This window comes from Myotis davidii, unplaced genomic scaffold (assembly GCF_000327345.1).
Source record: "Myotis davidii unplaced genomic scaffold, ASM32734v1 scaffold238, whole genome shotgun sequence".
NCBI classification, from domain to species: Eukaryota; Metazoa; Chordata; class Mammalia; order Chiroptera; family Vespertilionidae; genus Myotis; species Myotis davidii.
The window spans coordinates 5,827,318-5,851,939 of NW_006293779.1; the positions used below are offsets into that span (position 1 = coordinate 5,827,318).

Consider the following 24,622-nt stretch of genomic DNA (forward strand, 5'->3'; position numbering starts at 1 on the left):
TCCAATACCTCTCCACTTTATTAAGGTTAACCAACATAGTAATTAAAGTACCTGAACATTTACTGTAAGTTTTCAGTCATGTTTATATTCTGAATTATCTTTCCATAATTAAGTCAATATAGGCACATTGGTATTTTATAGAAAACACTTAGCTTTAGGAATAGGAATGAGTATAATTTGCAAATGTTACAAAAATGATTCCAAATCTCAACTAACCTCTTTTCCAAATTACCACTTGTTTAGTCTTTAATGAAAACACGGCCCAAAAACAAATGCTTAAACATATCCCGTGTGAGAGTCTGGTGATTAAGAAATCCCTGAAGGAGTATAAGCCATATTACTGGAAAGCTCAGAGCACTGGCAAGGCTTAATTGCAAAGCACTTAACAGAAGGCCACAAATTTTGTTTTCTTACGAGGAGCTAGGAACTCTAGGTGTCATTCAGTAATGCATTGAAATGGCATTGCCTCATGTTGAGTGTCGCACAAAAACTCCAGGTCGCTGCTTCTTGATCTATTATTTTGGATAAGCTTCCACTATCATAGCATGGCCCTGTGAAGGAAGAATAAGTTCAGTTAGAGAAATGAACAATAAATCCAGCCGTACAGAGGCAGCAGAGAACGATGGGAAAAGTACAGGCTTTGGAGTTAGAGGTTGGCTCTTCCATTTAAATGCCGGGCGATCTAGGGATAGCCATTCTGAACCTCAAGTTCATCTATAGAATGGATTATGCTGCCTACTTCCTAGTGTTTTTGTGAGCATTAAATTAGATAGCATATAATACACACACACACACACACAATTCTATACATACATACATATATACATGTACACATACACACATCAGAGTCTGTCTAGTAGAGTGTGATTCCTAATAGATGCTCCATAAGTGACTGCTATTAAAATGAGAAGCCACAGGGGTTTTTAGCTATATAAAAATAAACATAATACAATGAATGCCAACAACAGTAAATTTCTAGATTAGAAAACTGAGGCTTTGAAAGGTTAAGTTGCTCATCTAAATCTACAACACTGTCCGGCTGGCATGGCTCAGCGGTTGAGGGTCAGCCTATGAACCAGGGGGTCAGGATTTGATTCCCGGTCAGGGCATATGCCCAGGTTGCGGGCTCAATCCCCAGTGGATCATTGATGTTTCTCTCTCACCCTCTCCCTTCCTCTCTGAAATCAATACAAATATATATTTTTAAAAATAAATAAACCTACAACACTATAAAATAATAGGGCCAGGATTTGAAACCAGTTCTAGATGGATCCAAAGCCAAAGACTCTTCGTCCCCATCCTACTCAGGTGAAGGGCCCACAAGGTAAGAAGGTAGAAAACCCCTTCTCCAGCACTATGCATGGTGCTGTGCACTAGTTACCTCCCTAGTTGAAACCATGCATAGAAACTTATAATTTCATGAGTCTAAATCCTATCTGATAATCACAGCCAGTCTATTTTTGGACTGGGATCAAACCACTTAATAGCCTAACTACTGCTGGGCTACTTGGTTCAATCCCCATCAATATTTATTAAGAAACTATTGTTTCTAAGCTGCACACGGTGTGTACAAGGTTTTGCTACACGGTGCCTGTCCTCAATTTATTACACACTATAATTCAAACCAAACCAAGTACCTTGATACAGGGACAAGGAAACAAAAAGGAACGGGGATGGAAAGATTTGACTAGCTGGCGTTACCCTTGAGGGGCTCATGATAAGGCAGAAATTTCCTTCTCCAGCTTTATTTAAAATGCACTGGTTTCACGTTCCCAATCTTTCAGATTGCTCTCTATCAGTGGTTCTCGACTGGAGGCGTTTTGCTCCTTCCCTCCCCAGAGGACATTTAGCAATGTCTGGAGATGTTTTTGGTTGTCCCAACTCTGTGTACATGGGGCAGGGGATGTTGCTACTGCTATCTAGTGGGTAGAGACCATGCTAAACATCCTACAACACATAGCACACTTCCCACAACCAAGAATTATCTGGCCCAAAATGTTTACATGCTGCTGAAGCTGAAACCTGCTCTAGATCCACAGGGACGGGTTCCTCCTCTGATCGAATCCTGCTTATCTCACTCACTTGCCCCGGATGAAACAATGCCGAATTTAGTTTCTAAGATGCATCATCTTTCTCCTTATTTTACTGTAAACTTCTAGAGGGTTTGTCCATCCACAAAAGCATCTAGTATTGTGCTATCCATACTCTATGTGTGAGATAAGAAGTTAGGGGACAAATACTGAAAACCAAAGGACATTAACCTACTTGAACTATGCTGTGCACTAGCTCTCTTCCTCAGTTAAGCCTGGCACAGAAAGATAAGAGGGAGGGCTCAGGTCCTAACTGACTATGGCTTTTGGTAAAAAAGTTACAGATTACAAAACGCTTTTGATCATGAAGTCTAAAATGTTCCAATCTATAAATAACTGACCCCTCGATTCTTCAAAGTCTCGGAGGAAAAGCCATAAATAAAGGCTTGTAAATGTAAAAAGTTTATACTTTAACATATCTTATTTCATCTTGATCAGCAACAGGAAGTTTCTATAATCTGAAGGAAAAGCAAATCTGTTTCGATCATGTTTAAAAAAAAAGATTATAGGCAGCCTTCCTTTTGGATAGTATTCCCAGAGTGAAATGCTATAGCAGATAGGAAGTTGCCTCTGTACTACAAGTAAAACAGGTAGAAAAAATCTGTAGAATAATATCATTTCCCCCAGCTAAATAGCATTAAGTTATCCAGAAGTAAATTAATTCTCCAATTAAGGTATTATTCAGTTCTCAAGAAAGATAGTTTACCTTTGGAGAAATTTTATAGCTAAGTCTCATACAGAGAAGTGACTAGATAAATAAATAAAATTTTATTATTAAAGAAGAAAACATATCAAAGTGTGAATAATGACTGTCTGGTGAGGGAATGATAAGTGATCTAATTTTTTCTATATATATTTTATATTTTCCACAATTGTCATAATGAGCACATACTACTTTTATACACAAAAAATGTAGACATTACTTTAGGGGAAAAATAGCTTCGATTTAAATAGCATCTTCTTTCCAAAGTCCTGTCAGAATTAAGGCTGTATCCCCTCCCTGCAAAAACAGCTTGCTTTTTTTCTGGTGGCCTATCATCAGAAATACTGTTCTAAGAGTGTTTCTAAATAAACTCAACCAGACAGTCTTAGGTGAGCTTGTTTGGTTTTCAAGAAAAGGGCTTTCGAAGCCCCCGTCAGGCCGTGACGTACCTGTCCTCCCGCGGCGCACGCAGCCACCAGACCGAACTGGCCTCCCTCCTTCCGTAACCTGTTGGCAGCGGCCATGACCAGCCGGCAGCCAGTGGCTCCAAACGGGTGTCCCAGGGACAGCGACCCACCCCAGTTGTTAAACTTCTCCAAGGGGGGCGCTCCAACCTGCTCAGATAAAAACAGACATGGATATAACAAAAACGAGTTTACTTGAGATAAGCATCAGGCCGGGCCCTTAGTAATAAGAAGCAACAGAACCAGAGGGAAATAACTAACAAGATGAATCACAAATTATTTTACTGCAAAAGGAAAATTCTAGGTCAATTCTGAAAGCTAAGGGTACATTTCTTGTGATGGAATGTCTTCATGGATTTCATCTCAGTATCCCCAAATTTATGTATTTCCTTTTTCATCTAACATCAGAATGGGAAGAATAAAAAAACAACGTAACATTTTGCTTTTTATTTTTTCTAAAGAATTTCCAGGAATATTTCACAACTAAGAAACATTAAATGAAGCACTAAATTCTTCATCGGAGAAGCTATCCACCTCCTACTTTTACTGTCAGGTAACTAAGCTCCAAATATTAAAGTGCTTTGGAAATTCAAGCGTATTTTTATTTTTTAAATCTTCATTGTTGGAAGTATTACACCTGTCCCCTTCAAGCATATTTTTAATCAGAAACTTACCTTGGTTTTTCTACCCATGTAGTTTTGTGCAAACCAATCAGAATCCATGGCTTTAAAATTAGCCAAAATCTGACCCTAGAAGGGAAAAGAATTCAATAAGGACCTTGTTATTAATGTCTCTTGAGGCTTTCTTTTACGCATGAGTTATTTAAAACTGAGCAAATTTTTAAATCAGTTTTCACTGAAAATTTTCTAAAGAAAAAATTTGGTACTTTTGAAAGGCCTTTAAGGGATAGCCTCAAAAGGTAGGTCTTTCCACACTGTCCATGTGGCCCTGGATTCTCTCCCTGGCACCCCTGCCAGCAGTGTAAGTTGGTACCATAGAGATAAAGCTCCACTTCCGTTTTATTCATATTATAAACCACGCCTGCTCTCTCCCACAATGACCATTATATTGTTACGGTTCTTTAAATGACTTACTGAGAAAGCTTCATGAAATTCAAAAGCATCAATATCCTTCAGTGTTAATCCTGCCTTTTCTAGAACTTTTGGAGTAGCATATGTTGGTCTGAAAAGAAAAAATAAGCAGTTGTTAAAACTTTAACTTTTAACCTAAGAGTTCCTTCATAGTCCCCAAACTGAGTTTTACATAGGTATGAGAATGTCTCCTCTGGTCCATGGATTCTACTGTACAAATAGTAATTAAGTGCTGGGGATATAATAGTGCACTGAATAGACTTGGCCTCCACCCCTATGCAGTTTATATTCCAGTCAGGGAAACGGCTAATAAACAAACAATGAAAGAGAAAGATGAACTAATAATGTGAAGAGCTAGAACAGAGTTCAAAAGGCAAAGCATGGAAAGGGCATGGCTAGTTTGAAGGACATGATGGAGGCCAACTGGGTAGTCTTGTGAGGGAGGGGGTTTTCTAAACGAGGAGGCTTTTCATGAAAGGCTCTTTTGAAGATTGTGCAGCACAGTATGTAGCAACATGAAAAAATACTTATACAGGTATATATAACTATATATGTAACTATAAGAAGAAATTATAGGAACAAGTAGAAAAGAATTCAAAACTATAAAGTGATATACCAACATTGCTTCTTGGCTTTTTGTTAAGATCAAGTATAAAATGATATACAAATATAGAGGATTATTATTGTTTTTTAAAATCTAACACACAGCAGGGGCGGGGGGGGGGGGTTAGGGAGAAACCAACGGATTTGTATGCATGCACATTAGCATAACCAATGGACACAGACACTGGGGCGGTGGGGGCTTGCCCCGGGTGGGAATGGCTGGGGGCGGGGGGGATCAATTGGGGAAAAAGGAGACATGTAAAACTTTAGACAATAAAAAAAAAATCCAACACACAAACCAATTATGAACTCAGCGCTTCACATACTTTAAAATCTGTGTAATAAATATGGTAATCAAATACTTTTGATTATAGTCCAAAGATTTATACACTGCCACCTACCCAAGTAACAGCTGATCTTTTGGATCTTGAGACACATACACAAAATCCCTAGGTAAAAAACAGAGAGGTTAGCCCCAGTAATAAAATGAAGAAACCAGAGGTAATTTATTTAAACATTTCCTTTACCTCAAGTACGCCTTTGGCTTATAACCCATGGCCAGAGCTTTGTCCTCTGCCATAATCAGCATTGCAGATGCACCATCAGTCTAAAATGTTAATCAGAACAATAATGTTAAATTCTTCAGCCTGTCTGGAGGTCTTTCTATAGCTTCTTCTATGTCCTTTTCTAAATCTACCAACTAATTATAGTTGTATGGTGATTCTACATAACAAAACCTTTTCATTTTATTCATCATTAAATCACAATTCAAACATCCACATTACAGAGTGTTTGACCCATTTTTGGAAGATGTTCAAAAAGTACTATAATTACCAAAATAGGCAAAGAAAATAGGTATAAATATACACATATTTAGAAAAATGTATTCATAATAAACTTAAACCAAAAGTTTTTGCTTTGGGCACAGAATATGATAAATTTTATGCATTAAAACAATCTGATTTATTTATTTTTACATTTTCTGGACTGTTTCTCAGCTGCTTCCTGCCTATAGCTTCTAGGTGATATTCTTCTACTAATAGTTTCCAAAACAAGCAAACCAACAGGAGAACAGAAACAGGCAGGCTAGGAACATCAGAACCAGGGTCTTCTCTCTATGAACACACCCATATGCTTTTTCCCAACTAATTGAGAAGTTAGGGAACAAAGAGGAACCACTGAAAAAAGCCCTTTACCATGACTTTAAAAGAGCTAAAAGACAAAAACACCAAAATTCCAGAGAAAAAGAAATTACTCTGTAGAGCTTGCAAAATAAAAACAATTTCTACCACATTCTACCATCTATATCTATATATATAAAAGCCTAAGCGATTGTTTGACCAGTAGCTATGACGTGCACTGGCCACCAGAGGGCAGACGCTCAACGCACCAGCATGGAAACATGGAACAGACTGATGAATCTCAGAGGGAAGGGGGAAGTGGGAGGGTGGGAAGAGATTAACCAAAGATCTTATATGCATACTAGAGGCCCGGTGCACACATTCATGCACCAGTGGGGTCCCTCAGCCTGGCCTTGCAGGGATCAGGTGGAAACAGGCTGACATCGCCCAAGGGGTCCCAGGCCAGGCCGAGGGACCACACCAGTGCATGAATGCATGCACCGGGTCTCTAGTATTGTTATAACTCTGAAGAGACTATGTAGGCACCATCAATAGGGTAGCCATAGAGTCTGGAAATATAGTTTACTATACATATATAGTTTTTGGACATTACATTAACAGTATATGTTCAATGCACCACTGAGCAAATTACAATAAATGTATTACATTAACACATTTCCAGAAACCCATATATCTTTGGTGTATTATCTCTGATGATTGTGTTTCTGATTTTCAATAAAGAGACCAGCACACTCCAGAAGTAATCAAGGAGAATCAGATCTGGCAAGAGTGTAGCCCATGCTACATGGCCCTGTCATATCCAATTTGGTTTTGGAAATGACCACCTCACCAGCCCTTCACCACTCAGGCTTACCGGGGTAGTGCACCATCCTGTTGGAACTACCCTAGGCACTTTTCCTAGACCAAGCATGTCAAACTCACGGCCTGTGGCCCACATATTTTTGCAGCCCAGCCAATATAACAGTATGTATGAAACGTTTTTATAAAAATTTTGTGACTTAATTTTTACAATCACCTGTTCTTTTATCTCCAGTGCCTAGCATAGGCATTCAACACTTTCTGATTGGTTAAGTGTTTGAAGAGAACAGCTTTTTGTGTCAGAATGGTGGCTGGATCAGATGACTTCTAAGGCCTAAAAAATTCTGATTCCATTTTAACACAATCTTTTTAATGAATATCTTTTACTGGTACAAGCAGATAGGCCTGTATTATTCTATTACTAATACAAGCAGATAGGCCTGCTTTAGCCTTTTCTATTGAGTGTACACAAATATAAGCCCTGGCTGGGTAACTCTTGGTTGGAGCATCATCCCAGTGTGCCAAGTTCGATCCCTGGTCAGGACACATATAGGACTCAACTGATGAACGCATAAATGGGTGGAATAACGAATCGATTGTTTGGAGATGATTTCTCTCTCGCTCCAAAAAAAAAAAGAGAGAGACTGAGAGATACACAAATATAAAAGTTACTGCCAAACACATAAAACACACAGAGCACTCACCAGGAAAGAGGAGTTTGCAGCTGTCACTGTGCCATAGGGCTTGACAAACGCAGGTTTTAGTTTGGCCATCTGCTCCAGAGAGGAAGGACGAATGCCATTATCTTTGGTAACTGTCTCTTTTCCTATAAAAATATAAACTTTTTAACTCGAAGAAACTATGAGCATTAATATCTTCTCTAGAGGGATATGCTTTAAAAAATTACAAGAACAAATGAAATGCAAACCATACCAATTCACTAAAAAGAAAACCTTTTACTAGTATAGTTATCAAGATATCAAATTTTAAACTAAATTCTTCAGATATTTGGGGGGAAATCTAAATAATTTAACAAAAAGAGACACTCTATTTTCTTAAGATATTCATTCACATTTGGCTATTGTGTACAGAAATCATATGAACAAAGAATTTCAAAAATAGGTAGGTACATAAGAACTAAAATATATCAGGAAGATGTCGAAGGAAACTCTTATAAAAACTTCTCTTTAAAACGTTTACCTACTCTTAAACATAAATTAAAACTTGAGTCCCTGCTTATGCATAAAAGGGTGAGTATTTTGGAAACTCACCCAAAATACTGAAAAGTCACTTGGGTTTTTGGAGTTTTAAAGCAATTCAGACCAGCCTAACAAGTATAATGAAGCAGTCCCCTTCACATGGAGTTTTAGGAGCCGTTCACACCACCCTGACAAGTAGCATGAAGCAGTCCCCTTCACAAAGTGGAGCAAACTGTTTTACCTGGTACTTTGAAGGGTACAACATCCGAAAGGAGCCCTTCATCCTGCGCCTTCTTGGCCAGCCTGTGCGAGCGCAGTGCATACTCATCCTGTTCCAGCCGAGAAACAGCAAAGGAAGCAGCCAGTCGGTCTGCAGAGTGGCCCATGGTCTCACTGGTGGAGAACTCGGCCACCGCAGGGAGCTGGGGAAGGAGACACACAGAATCAGGTACACTGTTAACAGGTGTTATACCACACGGATGGTTATTTGGGAAAATTAAAATCTTTCAATCAAGACCAAGAAAAGAAGCTCTATGGTTTCAGAGATCTCTAAAGAGGGCTTACAAATTCAAATTTTCCAACCACTGTCTTTTTTCCGCACCTTAACCAAACAATTAGCCATGCCCTGTAACTACTAGAGCATAACCGAACCCATGCCGTCATACCTAATTCTAAACCTCTGCAGTGGGATGCTTTGGAAACACAAGTCTTTATGTAAAAGTTCACAAGTCTTACCTCGGGTGTTAGGAAATTCAACCTGAATTTAGAGATTAAAGATAGTCGTTGACCCAGAGTCTTGGCTTTGTTGAGATCAAGCATCATTTTCCTCATTTTCCTTGAATGACGAATAGGGACGTCGGACATTAACTCTACACCACCTGCCACAATCACATCAGACTGGCCAGAAGCAATCAAACCGACACCTACAGGGCACAGGTCAATGTACATGAACATATTTTGCAGAAATTAACAGGCCACTGATAATTTAAGCTTCCTGATTTAAAAGTTGTGTGACAGTCAACAGCACTGTACAACGTCTGTAACTGAGGTTTTTATCTTTTCAGAGGGATTAAGATGATTTAAATATATATATTAATTTAAGAGAGGAAGGGAGGGGGAGAGAGAGGTAGAAATATCAATGAGAGAGAAACATTGATCGACTGCCTCCCACAAACCCCCCACCAGGAAATCAAGCCTGCAACCCAGGCATGTGCCCAATCATCAAATAAAAGACAAACCAGAATTACCATGGACCTTCTTCTTTCAGAAAAACGTACCTGTGGTCATGGCTTGATTGGCAGAGATGCAAGCCATGGTGACAGTGTGAGCAGGAGTCTTGTCAGAGAAGCCAGCTCCAAGAGCAGCCTTCAGAAAACAGTGAATGAAATCATGTTACAGGTAACTGAAAAAATTTTTTTTTTTGTAAGTGAAATTTTGAGTGTTACTTCTCTATGTGGTAAATCGGGAAAGGGTTTGAGTTTAATGTTCTATACAGTAATGTTTAAAATAAAATGAAGCCCATTACAGAAATGTTTTACTCATTTTTCATCTAGCTATTAATTGACAATTGCTCTGCAAAATTCTTGGTAGTGAATTTCTAGTATGATGTACAAACCTACATCTCACCCAATTTCTTAACAATGCTTTAAAGATATCAATACATAATTTGATTTCAATGTATTTAAATTTTCAAATAAAGTAAACCTGTTAAATATATATATACATATATATATACATACATATATATATATATCTCACATGTATCATTGGGTGGGCTCCTCAAATACGAAAATAAGTTCTAAAGAACTGACCACTCATAAACAGTTCTCACTATATCCCTGCCCATTTTACACTTGTCAGCCAGTCCCTCTCACTGACTGATACTTCAGACGGCACTCTGTAGATTCAATGCAAAGTCAAATGGAAAAACTTGCCAAATATGCAGGAGTTCAAGTCGATTAAAGGAACTTTGAAAAACTGCCTTAGCCACAGTGAGCCTCTGACAAATAAGGGTAGACCAGTTAATAACTGGAAAAGAGAAAACTGGCCAGGATGATGACACAATAGGTGCTTGAAAAGCAATTTGAGGGACCTTGAGAAAAACTGAGACCCTCTGTGAATTTTGAAAAAATGGCCTCTGTTATGATGGCACAGTAAAGTTAAACATGAAATGGACACATCTATTATTTTATCATACTATTTATTGGGGCTATTAGGCTGGCAATAAACCAATCAATGCCAGATTCCACTGTTTATGTAAAGAATTAATGCATACGTGCAACAATAAAATACTTACTATTATAATTAAAGTTTCATTATAAAAATAACACTCTCAACTCCCCCTGCTCTTCTTACCACTATTTACTATGAAATTCTGGTTTCCATTCAGGAAATTCATTTTTAGTGGTCTTTTTCTGAAACTATTTAATGATCAGAATCCAAGCTCTCCTATAATTTGGTAAAACAAAAATGTTCCCAAAGTCTAGATTAGAGGTTCAATATTACCTTCCTTTATATTTACACAATCTGTACAGTCTTTACCATAATCTATTGAAATATAAATATGCTACAGTAGTATACATGCAACATGATCTTATTCTGGTCTTTCCAGATAGGCCTGATACTAAGTGTCCAACCTATTTTGCTAAAAACTACTCCCTGCCAACTGCACATCAACCTCTCCATGTAAACCAATCCAAAATGAAGAGAGGCAACTCTTCAGGGGGCAGGGGAGAACGCCCTAGTGGGGCAAGTGTAAAGGGCACTCAGGTCATAACAGCCAATGCTCACGAGGTCCTTTCTAGCATGTGCAATACCCTTGGCCCCGCTGCCTCTCTGGACAGAAGGAGCTTTAAATAGAAGTGGTTGCTGGTGAGCCTTGTCCACATGCTTCTTCTATTTAAAGTTCAAACAGCTCTGACAGCAAGCGTAGGCTCTGGAATAGTACACTAAGGAGAAAGGGGAAAGGTGCCTCCTAGTTAAGTTGGAGAGCAGGGAAACATGCTTCAGTAAAGTCAGGCTCCTGTGAACTCAGCACAGAAGCTTTTTAGGATTTCATGTTAATTTTGTTAATACAGACAACAGGTCCTAAAGAAATTCTCTAGCTCGAAGTTATGTTAGCTGTTAGGTTACTATCTCAATCTTTACCTACATCCACTGCAAACGTTACCCGCAGTGCAATGCAACTGATGTCAGTATAGGGCAGCGAAAGGGAATCTACCTCATGTTAACCAATAGCTGAGATCTGCATATGGAGATAAAATTTCCAAAAAAATTTCAGGGAAAAACATTATGGCTTTAGAGTTAGGACAGAATAGAAATAAACAGAAAATGGGAATATTTTAATATTTATTTCTTAAGTGCTCTTATTCTTGTTTTTTCAGAATATAAAAGTTGAAATGTATTATGAATAGCTTGATGTACTAATGAAATTATCATATTCAATACATTTAAAATTGTGAAGGCTGGAAAAACATAAAAACCAGCGGAGGGGGAAAAACAACAACCTCTTAACCTCTTCCTGTCCTTACTTCTTTCCTGACAACAAACAGGTGATTACTGTGGGCTGCAGTAACGCCAGGCCCTCCACAGTTACAGCTTTACTGACAGGTGAAAAGGTGAGGCAGAACAAAAGCTGCAGTCCTGCCCATTTCCCCTTCTCTGGACTGACAGCGATGGAGTAATTGGCCTTACAACTATATGAACACAGTAACATAGCAGGCAGAGCCTAGAAATAAAGAAAAGGATTAGCACACGGAAATGTGCTTTGGAGCCAATGTTACCCAAATAATCACTTTCAAATTAGGGAGCTCAGCAGACCTGTTAGACGTGTCACACAAATTCCATTATCTTGGTTACCCAATAAACACTACATGGAGTCATGCCAACTAGGGTAAAAGCAAACTCCTGTGAAATAGTTGTGTGGTTTTTTTTGTAAACACTCCTACGTATCATCTAGTCAATGGAAAAAATGAATAAGCAAGGCTACCTCTAACAAAAACCATGTTATCAGATAAGTTATTTGCAAAATGTTAAAATGTTAAGTTAATTAGAAGCCATGCTCTAACATTACTAAAACTCATATCAGCCACACTCTGCCATAATATATATTCCCAAACCAGCTCAAATGACTTTTAGTATAAATATGTAGAGTACAGTGTACATCATTTGATTTATACAATAATTCTTTTAAATATTAAATAACATTCATTATTCAAGTTATAAAATCACATTATAAGTCAAATATAACTTTACTTAATGGACTTTAATAGCTTTTAAAGAGTAAATTTTATTAGTTAACGTTCAAATTGACTCTCATATCAATTTCTTTAAACAACATAAAGTTTGTTTTACTCACCTCTCTAGCCACATTGCTTGTTTTCACTTCCTGTATAACTGTGCCAAAGATGATGTAATCAACAACTTCCTTTGGGACATTGGTCCGATGCAATAAACCCCTGAGAGCAGAAACAGTGCAAAGCAAAGAACTAGTTAACACATCAAGGTAGTGTGATAGATCATTTAAAACACTGCACTTCTTTCTAAAGATTAACCTTGAATTTAAAAGAGCAGAAACTGTATCTTTCCCTTAATTTGACAAGCATGTGGCTGGCATCTTACCAAAGAAGAAATGAATGAAAAAGCGATTTAAAAAGTCAACATGTGATGCTCAACTGGCAATGAGAATTTATACAAAGAGAATAAAAAATAATATGGAATAAAATAAAACAGATAAGTAAACATAGTAATGTTGGGAACCAAGTTTTCAGTCAAAAGAGACAAAAATAAAAAAGTAAAATCCAAATATGTTAAATGTAAACTTGAAATATCAACATAAATACATGATTTAAATAATATATAATAATACAGTTCTTTCAATTTTATTGTGCATTTGACATTTTTTAAAATAAAAAGTTGAGGAAAAATTTATAAATTCCAGCCTGGGACCATAATCGAAATAGGAAAATAACCTGGAAAAGATCATTTGATCATTTGAGGAAAAGACCATTTTTATTTTTGATAAGTTGAGCCTGAGGTAGCAAAGAAAGGTCAAATTTAGAGACTTGTGAGTTCTCTACATAAAACAATAAAGATTAAATAGATGAGATATTTAAGAAAAAACATGTACGCAGAGACATGCAAAGCTCTAAGAACTGAAATTTGCAAAACACCTTAAAAAAGAGAGAGGAAGAATTCTATTTTTTTAAAAAAAAATAGAGAAGAATCTGTCAGGAGATGGAAGGGAAATCGTAAAGACATAATATTGAGAATATTCAAGTGGTAGGGTCACATGCTATAGGATATAAAGAGAGTGATGCCTCAGAAAAGATTGGTGCATTTCATGATCACAAAGTCATTAGCACTAAGAGAAGCTTCCGAAGTATAATTACTGTAGAGTCATGGGAATGGAAATGATTATTATGAGATCAAGGAGAATAAATGGAATAGTAGAAAAAGAGAAGCAACTGTTGCTTTCATTCATTCTTTTATTTTTTTTAATATACTTTTATTGATTTAAGAGAGGAAGGAAGAGGGAGAGAGAGATAGAAACATCAATGACAGGGAACCATTAATCAGCTGCCTCTTGCACGCCCTACACTGAGGATCATGCCTGCAACCCGGGCATGTGCCCTGACCGGGAACTGAACCCTGAATTCCTGGTACATAGGTCGATGCTCAACCGTTGAGCCACACCGACTGGGCGCTTTCATTCATCTTAAAACCTGGCAGGAAGAAAAGAATCGGAATAGATGGGCAGAAAGGTCAAATGAAGGGTGGCTGGCTGAAGACACAAAGGCAAAGAAAGCACCAATGGAAAATGAATGAGATAATGCCTTACATCCATCAGCTGCTTGAATTTGTGCAGCACATAATGCTAAAATCAAGAATAAATGAATCTTGTAAAAGCTCATAAGTGCTTTCTATTATGACCACATAAAAGTCAATATATCCTAGATATGGAAATTCTCTTAAACATGCTATTTCAAGTGTGAACACTGGAGAAAGGTGCTGTAATGAAACTGCATTTACTTACGAAAGTGCTGCTCTAGCCAAATCATGTGGCATCAGGTCTTTATATCTGGGGAAAGAAAATAAATAATTTAAACCCAAAGCCTAGACTTTTACTAATTTTTTTCATTTTACTTGAAATATCTAAAGAAATCCTCTAACATATGCCACTGCAGATGCATTTAACTTTATTATCTTAGGCAGTCCATCATTTCAAAGGAAGAAATAGTGTGATTTTTTACTACTTGTCATCCTTAAATATTTGGCAAGCCTTAACTTAGACTGAGCTGGCTAAGAATCTAACAAAATTTTACCCAATATCTTATTGTTCAGCATAACATATTGTCAAATATTCGTTAAATCCCATCTTTTGAGTTCTCCTTTTTAAAAATATAGTATTTATTTATTTATTTATTGATGCCTAAAAGGACATGGAGGATACATTAGGACATTTTAAGAACCTTTTTGATTTACAAAAGAAATGGAAAGATAGAACAGAGGTACTGTATACCCTTTGCTCCTCTTCCTCTAATGCTAATATCCTAAATATATAACCATGAAGTACTTGTCAAAACTAAAAAATTAACATTGGCACGATACAGTCACTAAGCTACTAACTTTATCTGGCTCTCACTAGCACCTTTTTACTGTTCTGTTTCAGAATCTAATCCGTGCACTTTGTTTTCATGCCTCCTTGTCTCCTCCGATCTATGACAGTTTCTCAATCTTTCCTTATCTTTCATGACCTTGACACTTGAAGATTAGGGTTATGGATTTGGGGAAAGAATATCACAGAGGCAATGTGCTCTTTTCATTGCTTCATATCAGGGTGTACATACTATCAATATGACTTATTAATGGTGATGTTAACTCGATCACTTGGCTAAAGTGGCCTTAGCCAGTTTTCGGGTTGGTCTAGTACCATTCTGGTTCTATATTCTTGGGGTTGTGCTATGCTGAGGTTTGGACCAGCCCATCAACTCCAATTCTGATAATTTCCAAGAGGCCAACGCAGTGGATTAAAGGCCCGTCAGAATGCCCATGGTCCCACATCCTCAGTACCAAATTTCTGAAGAGGCACAGAAACAATGTTCTCATCTCCAGACAGGAAAGGATATCTCTGCTGGAAGCAAGCTACCTGGACCCGCATTAGGTTTTCATAGGGCTAGTTCAATCTAACAATACACTAGGCCAGTGGTCGGCAAACTGCGGCTCGTGAGCCACACGCAGCTCTTTGGCCCCTTTTGTGGCTCTTCCACAAAATACCGACTTCTGCGCACGGGCCACGAAGTTTCAATCGCACTCACTGTATGTGTGCGCCCACATATAGTATTTTGTGGAAGAGCCACACTCAAGGGGCCAAAGAGCCGAGTGTGGCTCGCGTGCTGCAGTTTGCCAACCGCTGCACTAGGCTTGTTCATGAGAAAGGATGAAAAACAAATTCGCCATATTTTTTCACCAGTGGCTTGACTTATTCTGTATTAATTTCTGAAAATGAAATCCCTATATTAAGTAGTCCACTAACAACAATATTACTTCCTGGGTTACATTTACAAAGACCAGTTTTTAAAATACATATTTTTCTTACTGACTTCAGAGAGGAAGGGGGAGAGAAACATTGATGAGAGAATCACTGTTCAGCTGCCTCCTGCATGCTCCACACTGGGGATCGAGCCTGCAACCCGGGCATATGCCCTGACTGGGAATTGAACCATGACCTCCAGGTTCATAGGTCGACACTCAACCACAGAGCCACACCGGCTGGGCAAAGACCACTTTTAAGGAAAAAATAAACTATGTGAGTGATGGATGTGTTAACTTGATTGTGGTAATCATTTCACAATGCATATTAAATTAACTCATTGTATACCTTTTTAAAAATCACAACCTAAATTGATACAGTTTTTATGTGTCAGTAAAGATGGGGGTGACACACAATCATTCATACTTACGAAGTGCCTGACAGCAAAAATGGAATGCGAACACCATCCACCACCACGATATTTCTCACATTGGGTTTTGCCAAGGTTTTCTTCGTAGTAGTCTGAGCAGCTTTAAAACAAAGTTCAAAGAACTATTACTTAACAAACATGAAGTCAGATGACTTTTTACATTTTTAAAGACAGACATTCTAAGAAGAAGTACATCGTTCAATGCCATTCACCAAACCACTGCGTGTGTGTGTGTGTGTGTGTGTGTGTGTGTAAAGGCTAAGAAACTAACATTTATAACATATTTAAGGTAAATAATATAATTTTTATAATATAAATCCAAATAGTTAAGGTAAATAGAGATTATACCTAATGATGAGAGTATTTATGCCATTAATAAACTTGTTTATTTTTATCAAGTGTTTGACAATCTATTACAACTGACAGCAACCAATGTGACACATAGCCTGTCCTTAATATTAGAAGTCAAAATAAGTGATGTTGTTTCTCTTTACACATCTTAATATTCTTGCTTTTCTATGTAGAAACAAAGGCCATTTGGTTGATGACTATTGCCACTCTGCAAAAACCTAAATGTTCGACAAAAGAAACCCTGATTCTGTTTGACTCAAATTGTCTAATTATTTTCTATCATCAAAACAGTAACCTCGGCCAAAACCGGTTTGGCTCAGTGGATAGAGTGTCGGCCTGCGGATTGAGGGGTCCTGGGTTCAATTCCGGTCAAGGGCATGTACCTGGGTTGCAGGCACATCCCCGGTGGGAGATGTGCAGGAGGCAGCTGATCGATGTTTCTAACTCTCTATCTCTCTCCCTTCCTCTCTGTAAAAAATCAATAAAATTAAAAAAAAAAACAGTAACCTCCCTCTAAATTTTTAATTAAAAAAATAAAGCATGATTATATGCTCGTGGTAAAAAAAAATAAATAAACCATACTAAAATATGGATAGTAAAACCTCTTTATGTCCTCCTCCACGAAATTATTTCCTTCCCAGAGGTAAATACTATTAACTTGGTGTATATTTTTTCAAACTTTTGTGCTTTTAATTCATATACATGTACACACTTGTGTATTATATACATTTTTCTGACCTAATATAGCTTGATAATCTTTTTGTGTTGATCTAAAGCTATCTCATTCTTTTGTTGTTATATTGAAATAACCATGTATAATCAACAAATTTTCTTACTTCTTCATTTCATATTGACCAATCTTCTTTTATTAACTAGTTTCCCAGTTACCCCTATTCCAGGAATGGTTCCTCTTGTATATGGGACAAGAAGACATCCACAAATAGAGAAGCCTGTCACTAATTGCAGATTTAAAATGTTAGCTTTTAGCTCTACAACAGTCTCAAGAGTGTTAGCTAATCATTTCTAGGACCAACGGCCAGTAGGTGAATAAACCAACCAGCAAAGTTCATGGAATCTCCATGACTCCATTAGGCTCCGAACCCAGAAAGCAGCCTCCTGTCAACATCCTTGAGCCCAACCCTACACCATGTAATAGCATTACTGATTGGCCTTATACTATTTGAATTGAAAGGCAATGGTGATAGCCATGTTGCTCATAAAAGAGGGAAATATAGGAAATTAATTTTGGTTTTCATTAAGAATTTACAAATCTCGAATCTAATATTTAAATCAGAAATTTTTACTTTATAAATTACTATACCTGGGGCAGCTCGTAGCTGGGAGGAGCAGCTTAAAGGTCTTATAGCTGGAAGACAAAATACAGTGTTTACAAAAAGCAATACAATTCTATGTCTGTGTAAGATGCTTATAAATCCAAAGCTAATGTTAAAAAAGAAAGTATAAATTAAACTTACAAAATCTGAGGGCCCATGCTGATGTACTGGGAAGGTTTTTAAAAGTGTAAGTCAAGATGGAAGTCATTTTGAAATCTGAAAAAAAGGACAAAAATATATCCTGGGTTATTTGTATCTGTATAAAATATCCCTAGAAGTAGAAATAAAATGTTAAAATAAAGGATGGCTGGAAGGAAGGAAACTGAGTAAATGGGGATCAGGTGTAAGAAAGACTTGCCATCGTATACTTCTCAATTTTGAAACATGTTTTAACCTAAAATAAGAAAAGAACTGACAAGTTTTGCCTATGAAGGCTGTGGGAGCCAGCCTCTAAGATAGCATGCCCCATAAAACAATCTCCATGTTTTATAATTCAACCCTTGTACAGTCACCTCCCACACAGTACCACAATCGGTCTGTGTAAACAAAAGAACATGTCAGAAGGGGTGGGATGCCACTTCTGCGATTAGGCTATAGGCAATCCTGCAGCTCCAGTCTCGGTCACTCTGAGATCACCGGATCGGGGGAATCAGCCGGCATGTCTCCCCTGCACCAGCCCGTGAAGAGCTCACGTGGTGAGGAACTGCTGCCTCCTGCCAACAGCCATGTGAGTGCGCTTGGAAGTGGATCCTCTAGCACAGGCAGCTTGCAGATGACAACAGCCTTGGCCAACATGCTGACTACAACCCCATGAGAACCTCTACGTTAGATCAATGCAGTTAACTTGCCACCAGAAACTGTATGAGATAATATATTTGTATTGTTCTAAACTGCTAAATTATAGGGTAACTTGTACCCCATAATTACCCCAAATATAATAGATAACCCAACAGCCTTGTTTAACTTCCCTTGGTTAGACTAAAAAGAGGACACCCTATGGCTTCAAAAAAGAAAAAAATATATATTTTTCCAAATATGTGGATTGAAAAGAGATGAAGGAATCCAAGCTGTAGGCTCATCAGCCTAGGGATAGATATTCAAGGGACTCTGGCCGGGGAGACACAAATTGGCAGCATTGTTTCCAGGAGCTACATATGATGCCACATGAGCCTGACATACAAATTTCCTGAAATAAAGTTCATCATGAAATAAAATTCATAAAAAATAGTCAAGAAAATGTCGATAAAGAAAAAGGGGGACTTTGCACTAATAGATATCAAAACTTTCTATAAAACACCAGTAATTCAGCAGTGCAATTCCGGCACAGGAATAAATAAACAGATCAACAGAATAGGATGTAGCAAGTTCGGAAGCATACACATGTGCATGAGGATTTAGTTAATAATAGGGATAACATTTCAATAAGTGGAAGATGAATTATTCAATAGATTTGTTGGGGAAATGGCTAACCATTTAGGAAAAAATTTAGGTTCATAAATCACACCTTAAGTACAAATAAATTCCAGATGGACTAATCTAAATACCTATCTATTTTAAACTATAAAAGTACTCAAAGCTAATAGAGAACATATATATACACACACACACACACACACACACACACACATACATACAGTGGGGCTTTGACTTATGTGTTTAATTCAGCTGCAGCACCGTGAGCTTCTCCTGCCTCCATAGCAGCACTACTGAACAGCGGCCTACGGCCACGGTAGGCACAGTGGGGCTGGGATGAGCGGGAGCAGTGCAATGCCCAGCCCAGGCTCGGGCTCCTCCCCGGCCGCCTGCCGGTTTGCACACAACTACATTCCCCTAGGGGTCCCGGATTATGAGAAGGTGCAGGCTAGGCTGAGGGACCCCACCAGTGCACAAATCTGTGCACCAGGCCTCTAGTATTCTTTATAACCTTAGATGGGGAAAGGCTTCCAATAAATAGCATAAAACCCAGAGACCATCATAGAGAAGACTAACTAATAGATCTGATTAGATACACAGTTACAATATCTACACAGCAAAAGACACTAAAAGGTCAAAGTAGAACAACAGATTCAGAGAAAGTATTTGTAATATGTAAAACACACAAAGGGTTAATATTCATATTCATAAAGATCTTTTATAAATTATAGGAGAAACACTCTATAATGAAATCTGATTTTTCACCCCAACATCCCTTCACCCCATTATATAGTTGCCATATGTAGTTGTTATGGGATTGAATCCAGCCCAACTCCAGGGTTTAAACCAATCAGAATAATTTAATTCTCTTCGCCAAGGTCACTGGTTCAGGTGATGAAGGTCAAAAACAATCCTGCATGTTCTATCTCTCTCTCTCTGCCCCTTGCCCTCTGAAATCAATAAAAATTTTAAAAATATGTTAAAACAACCCTGTATGTATTGCCTTGATCACTGGTATTGATTTGGGAATAGTTAACCTGACATTCAAGTCTTCCGCCTGGAATTCTGGAACACAAATCTTTCCTTCTGAGGCATCCAGCCATAGCAGTTAGAAAACATGAAAAAAAAGCTATCCTACAGACAGAAGTGACCACAAAAGAAGACAGAACCAAGAATCTCAGAAAAAGAAACTAGAGCGCTGATTGAGTCACATCTGAAACTCATCCTCCCACTGTCAATAAATCCCTTTAAAAAGTCAGTTTGAATAGAATTTACTCTTATTTACATGTGAAAAATTCCTTCCTGATATATGACCAAAAGGAAAATGAGTAACTCACATAAGAAATAAAAATGTCAAATAAACAAAATGTTTAACGTCCAGCCTCACTAACAATAAAAAAGTTAATTAAAACAAGGCTTCATTTTGAGTTTATCAGATTAGCAAAATTTTTAAATATGGTTAATATACAATTCTAGTAAGAATGGGTCTATTTAGGCACTTTTTTTTTTAAATATATTTTATTGATTTTTTACAGAGAGGAAGGGAGAGAGACAGAGAGCTAGAAACATCGATGAGAGAGAAGCATCGATCAGCTGCCTCCCGCACATCTCCCACTGGGGATGCGCCCGAAACCCAGGTACATGCCCTTGACCGGAATCGAACCTGGGACCTCTCAGTCCGCAAGCCAACGCTCCATCCACTGAGCCAAACCGGTTTCGGCTATTTAGGCACTTCTAAATTCAGTTGCTAGAAGTATAAACTGCTAAGGCCTTTGGGGGAGGCAATTTTTAGTTGTCTATCAAAATTTGAATTGTGATTTTCTGAGCCCAATAATTCCTCTTACGGTCTTTAACTTATAGAAATATTCAAGATGTATGTGTAGCATACATGGATCTCTAACTATAGAAATACTTCAGATATTCATTGTAACATCGTTTACATTTGTGGAAAACCGAAACTAATCTAAATGCACATCAGTAGGAAATGGTTAAATAAATTATAGTACTGAAACTAATACAAAATAATATTGAATGTAAACTGTAACAGAAAAACAAAATATAGAAAATTATAGTATAAACATAGTACGAAATACTGTGCAGCAGTTTGGAAAGAATTGAAACATACTGATATACATGTGTGTACTGATATACATGTATATATCCACAATATATATTAATGAAAAAGCAAGCTGCAAAGTAGTATGTACAGTAAGACTCGATATGACACAAAGAGAGAAAAGAAAGCCCATAAAGCTGAGTCTAGCCAGACAGGCGTGGCTCAGTGGTTGAGCATTAACCTATGAACCAGGAGACACGGTTCGGTTTGCAGCCAGGGCGCATACCCAGTTTTCAGTTTGTGGGCTCCATCCCCAGTGTAGGGTGTGGTATGCAAGAGGCAGCAATGATTCTCTCTCATCATTGATGTTTCTACCTGTCTCTGAAATCAAAAAAAAATTTTTTTTTTAAAAAGCTGAGTCTATAAATGGAAGAGGTAGAGGTTTCCATTTTATATTCTTCTGTCTTCTTAAAATTTTTAAATGAGAATTTTTATGTACAGTATAATTTTTATTTAAAATCTATGTATATTAATATTTATATAGATATGTAAAAATGTAGAAATGCATAAAAATGTTCAAAAAATACATATAAAAATGTGACTGTTATCTCTGAGTGGTGGAATTATAAGTGTATTTTTCTTTAGACTTTTCTGTAGTTTCTGAAAAAAAGTACATAGAATATATATTCCATCAATAATTAATAAATAAGGAGATATTGTAAAAGAAAGAGGGACTAAGCAAACTACTCTATGGGAGGACTGACTTACTGTCACTTGCTCAAAGGTTTAGGAAAGAAACATTCTGGCCTAAGGATAAAGTAGGCTCTACTGAATGTGGAACTATGGAAAGATGCTTGAAGCTGCAGGGACCTGGGAAAAGGGGAAGAAGGGGCCTGGCAAGTAATGAAAACAAGAGAAATTGGCTCCAACAGCTCATGATTACAATATCACTGAGACACAATGTTCCTGGCCTGTGGGGCTCAACTGGTTGAGCGTCCTTCCATGCACCAAAAGGTCACAGGTTCAATTCCCGGTCGAGGCACATGCCCTGGTTTGGGGCTTGATCCCCAGGAGTGCAGGAGGCAGCAGATGGATGTATCTCTCTCCCTCTCCTTTCCTCTCTCTAAAATCAATAAAAGTATATTTAATAATAATAAAGACACACTGTAATGCCCTGACCTTTAAGCAAGTTACTTAACCTTGCCTCTGCTTTAGAATTAAGATACAGAGCCCTAGCCGGTTTGGCTCAGTGGAGCACGTGCAGGAGGCAACCAATCCATGTTTCTCTTCTCTGTCTCTCTCCTCCTCCCTTCCCCTCTTTCTAGAAATCAATGGGAAAATATCCTCAGATGAGGAGCAACAAAAAAACAAAAGATCTGTAAAATGGATCTATAAGATGTAGGTAATTCCAGTACTTACCTCAGAGGATTGTTGAGGAATAACTAAATTAATATACATAAAGCACTTAGAACAGTACCTGACACACAGTCAGGGGCATCCATGTATTTGCTACTAAAATCAGTGGGTGGTGTAGTTTCCCTCTAAGTATACCATAGTGAGAAACATAACATTTCTTTCTGCCTTACTATTTTGTTGCAAATTCAGGGAACGAAAAAAGTCAAGAGCCAAACTACAACCCATGGGCCTCTAGCTAATAATAGCTGTTACATTTTTAAAGAGATGCAGAACAAAACAAATATATATATATGACAAGAGATGTGGGTTTGCAAAGCTACTTACTATCTGGCCCTTTACAGAAAAAGCCTGCCACCCCTGATGTAAGCAATAGGTGCGACAAAAACCTTCTGAGTTGGAGGGCCTTTGGAGGTCACCAAGAATCCTTTCTGGAAATTAAATGACCACTGGTCATCCAGTTGCTGCTTAAAGGGCTCCGAATGATGAAGGACTCTTTGACCTGAGCTTTAAACGAAAACCTCTCTTCTTTCTTCCCACACTCATTTCAGTCTCAACCTCCTTGCCCCTTTCCCCTGCTCCTTCCTGCTTCTTCTGTGAGCCTCAGATTTAGGTCTCAAATCCTGGCTCTGCCGCAGAACCAGAAAATTGACATAAGCTCTAAGCTTCTCAAGCTTTCTCTGTAACAGTGGTTCTCAACCTTCTGGCCCTTTAAATACAGTTCCTCATGTTGTGACCGAACCATAAAATTATTTTCGTTGCTACTTCATCACTGTAATGTTGCTACTGTTATGAATCGTAATGTAAATATCTGATATGCAGGATGGTCATAGGCGACCCCTGTGAAAGGGTCGTTCGACCGCCAAAGGGATCGCGACCCACAGGTTGAGAACCGCTGCTCTAGAACATGCAAATAACAATTTGGGGATTGTGAGGATTAAGTGAGATGGCGTGAAAGCGACGAGAGCCGTGGTTCTCAACCTTGGCTGCACATTAGAATCACCTGGGAATCTTTAAAATCCTGATTTCTGGGCCTCATCCTCCGGAAATTCTGTTTCTATGTTGTGCCCCCCGCCCCCCCCCCCCCCCAAAGAAACAGAATTTCCGGAGGATGAGGCCCAGAAATCAGGATTTTAAAGATTCCCAGGTGATCCTAATGTGCAACCAAGGTTGAGAACCACTGGCCTAGAGGACCCTCGATGTTACCTGCTTTGAGAACCAATCAGCTACTTTGAGGACTTAAGCCCATCTTTCCAGAACAAAAACAGCTCCTGTCCAATGCAGAGCTCTTGGCGAGAAGTTAGTAGGACATATACGCTCTAGTCCCGTTTCTCCCACCTGCGGCCGAGCAAAATCACTCACGCTGTGATTCACGGGCCTGTTTTCTCACCGATAAAGTGACGGGGATGAATGACCAGACAAAGGCCAGGTCCCTTCTGGGTTGGAAAACCGTCTGAAACACTGGCTTTCCGAACAGGATGGAGGAATGTCTCCTTCCACACTCGGAGTCCCGAAGCTCAAAGGACCGAGTGTCACCCCTGGAAGCACGATTCGGGGGAAACCCGTGGGCCCGTTCTGGCTACCGGCAACGTCGGTGAAACCGTAAGAAATACTGCAACATAGCCCAGCGCTTTAAGCGCGCGCGCGCACACGCACACACACACACACGCACACACACACCCCACCCGCGAACAGTTGGTTCACGCGCGGTGATAAATTAACCCGTCCAAGTTACTGCACTAATTGCTTTGGTATAGGAGACCGCGTCCCGGAGCTTCCTTCCGCTGGCCGAGCTCCACTCCCCCAGGTAGGGGGGTAGCCGCGGGCAGTGGCGCTGCGGGCGGGAAAGAAGTGCGGGTCTCGCCGAGGGGGAAAGGGCCGGGCGAAGAGTCCAGCGCACCCGCCGTCTCACCTGCGTTCGCGTCCGCTAAGGCTCCCGCAGTTGGCAAGGTTCACACCCTAATGACAGAATCCAGAGGGGCCGGGGGGCGGGGCCAGCCTGGA

The 24,622-nt window shown here is 38.8% G+C and overlaps 1 protein-coding gene across 2 annotated transcripts; it reads right to left on the minus strand.

The window, feature by feature from the left end:
• Nucleotides 1-24,619, minus strand: HADHB (hydroxyacyl-CoA dehydrogenase/3-ketoacyl-CoA thiolase/enoyl-CoA hydratase (trifunctional protein), beta subunit). Of its 2 annotated transcripts, none has more exons than XM_006767497.1 (16): nucleotides 24,531-24,619; nucleotides 17,878-17,952; nucleotides 17,724-17,768; nucleotides 16,052-16,151; nucleotides 14,125-14,169; nucleotides 12,448-12,547; nucleotides 9,368-9,455; nucleotides 8,826-9,013; nucleotides 8,332-8,512; nucleotides 7,596-7,717; nucleotides 5,479-5,558; nucleotides 5,353-5,400; nucleotides 4,352-4,439; nucleotides 3,932-4,006; nucleotides 3,243-3,407; nucleotides 1-551 (listed from the first exon to the last, which is right to left on the minus strand). In XM_006767497.1, exons 2-16 carry the CDS (start codon nucleotides 17,942-17,944, stop codon nucleotides 516-518), a joined length of 1,428 nt encoding a protein of 475 aa, XP_006767560.1. In that variant the 5' UTR covers nucleotides 17,945-17,952; nucleotides 24,531-24,619; the 3' UTR covers nucleotides 1-515. The 2 variants fall into 2 exon arrangements, with proteins under 2 accessions (XP_006767560.1, XP_006767561.1); XM_006767498.2 differs by lacking the exon at nucleotides 24,531-24,619 and adding an exon at nucleotides 21,492-21,529.
• Nucleotides 24,620-24,622: the final 3 nt, after the last annotated feature.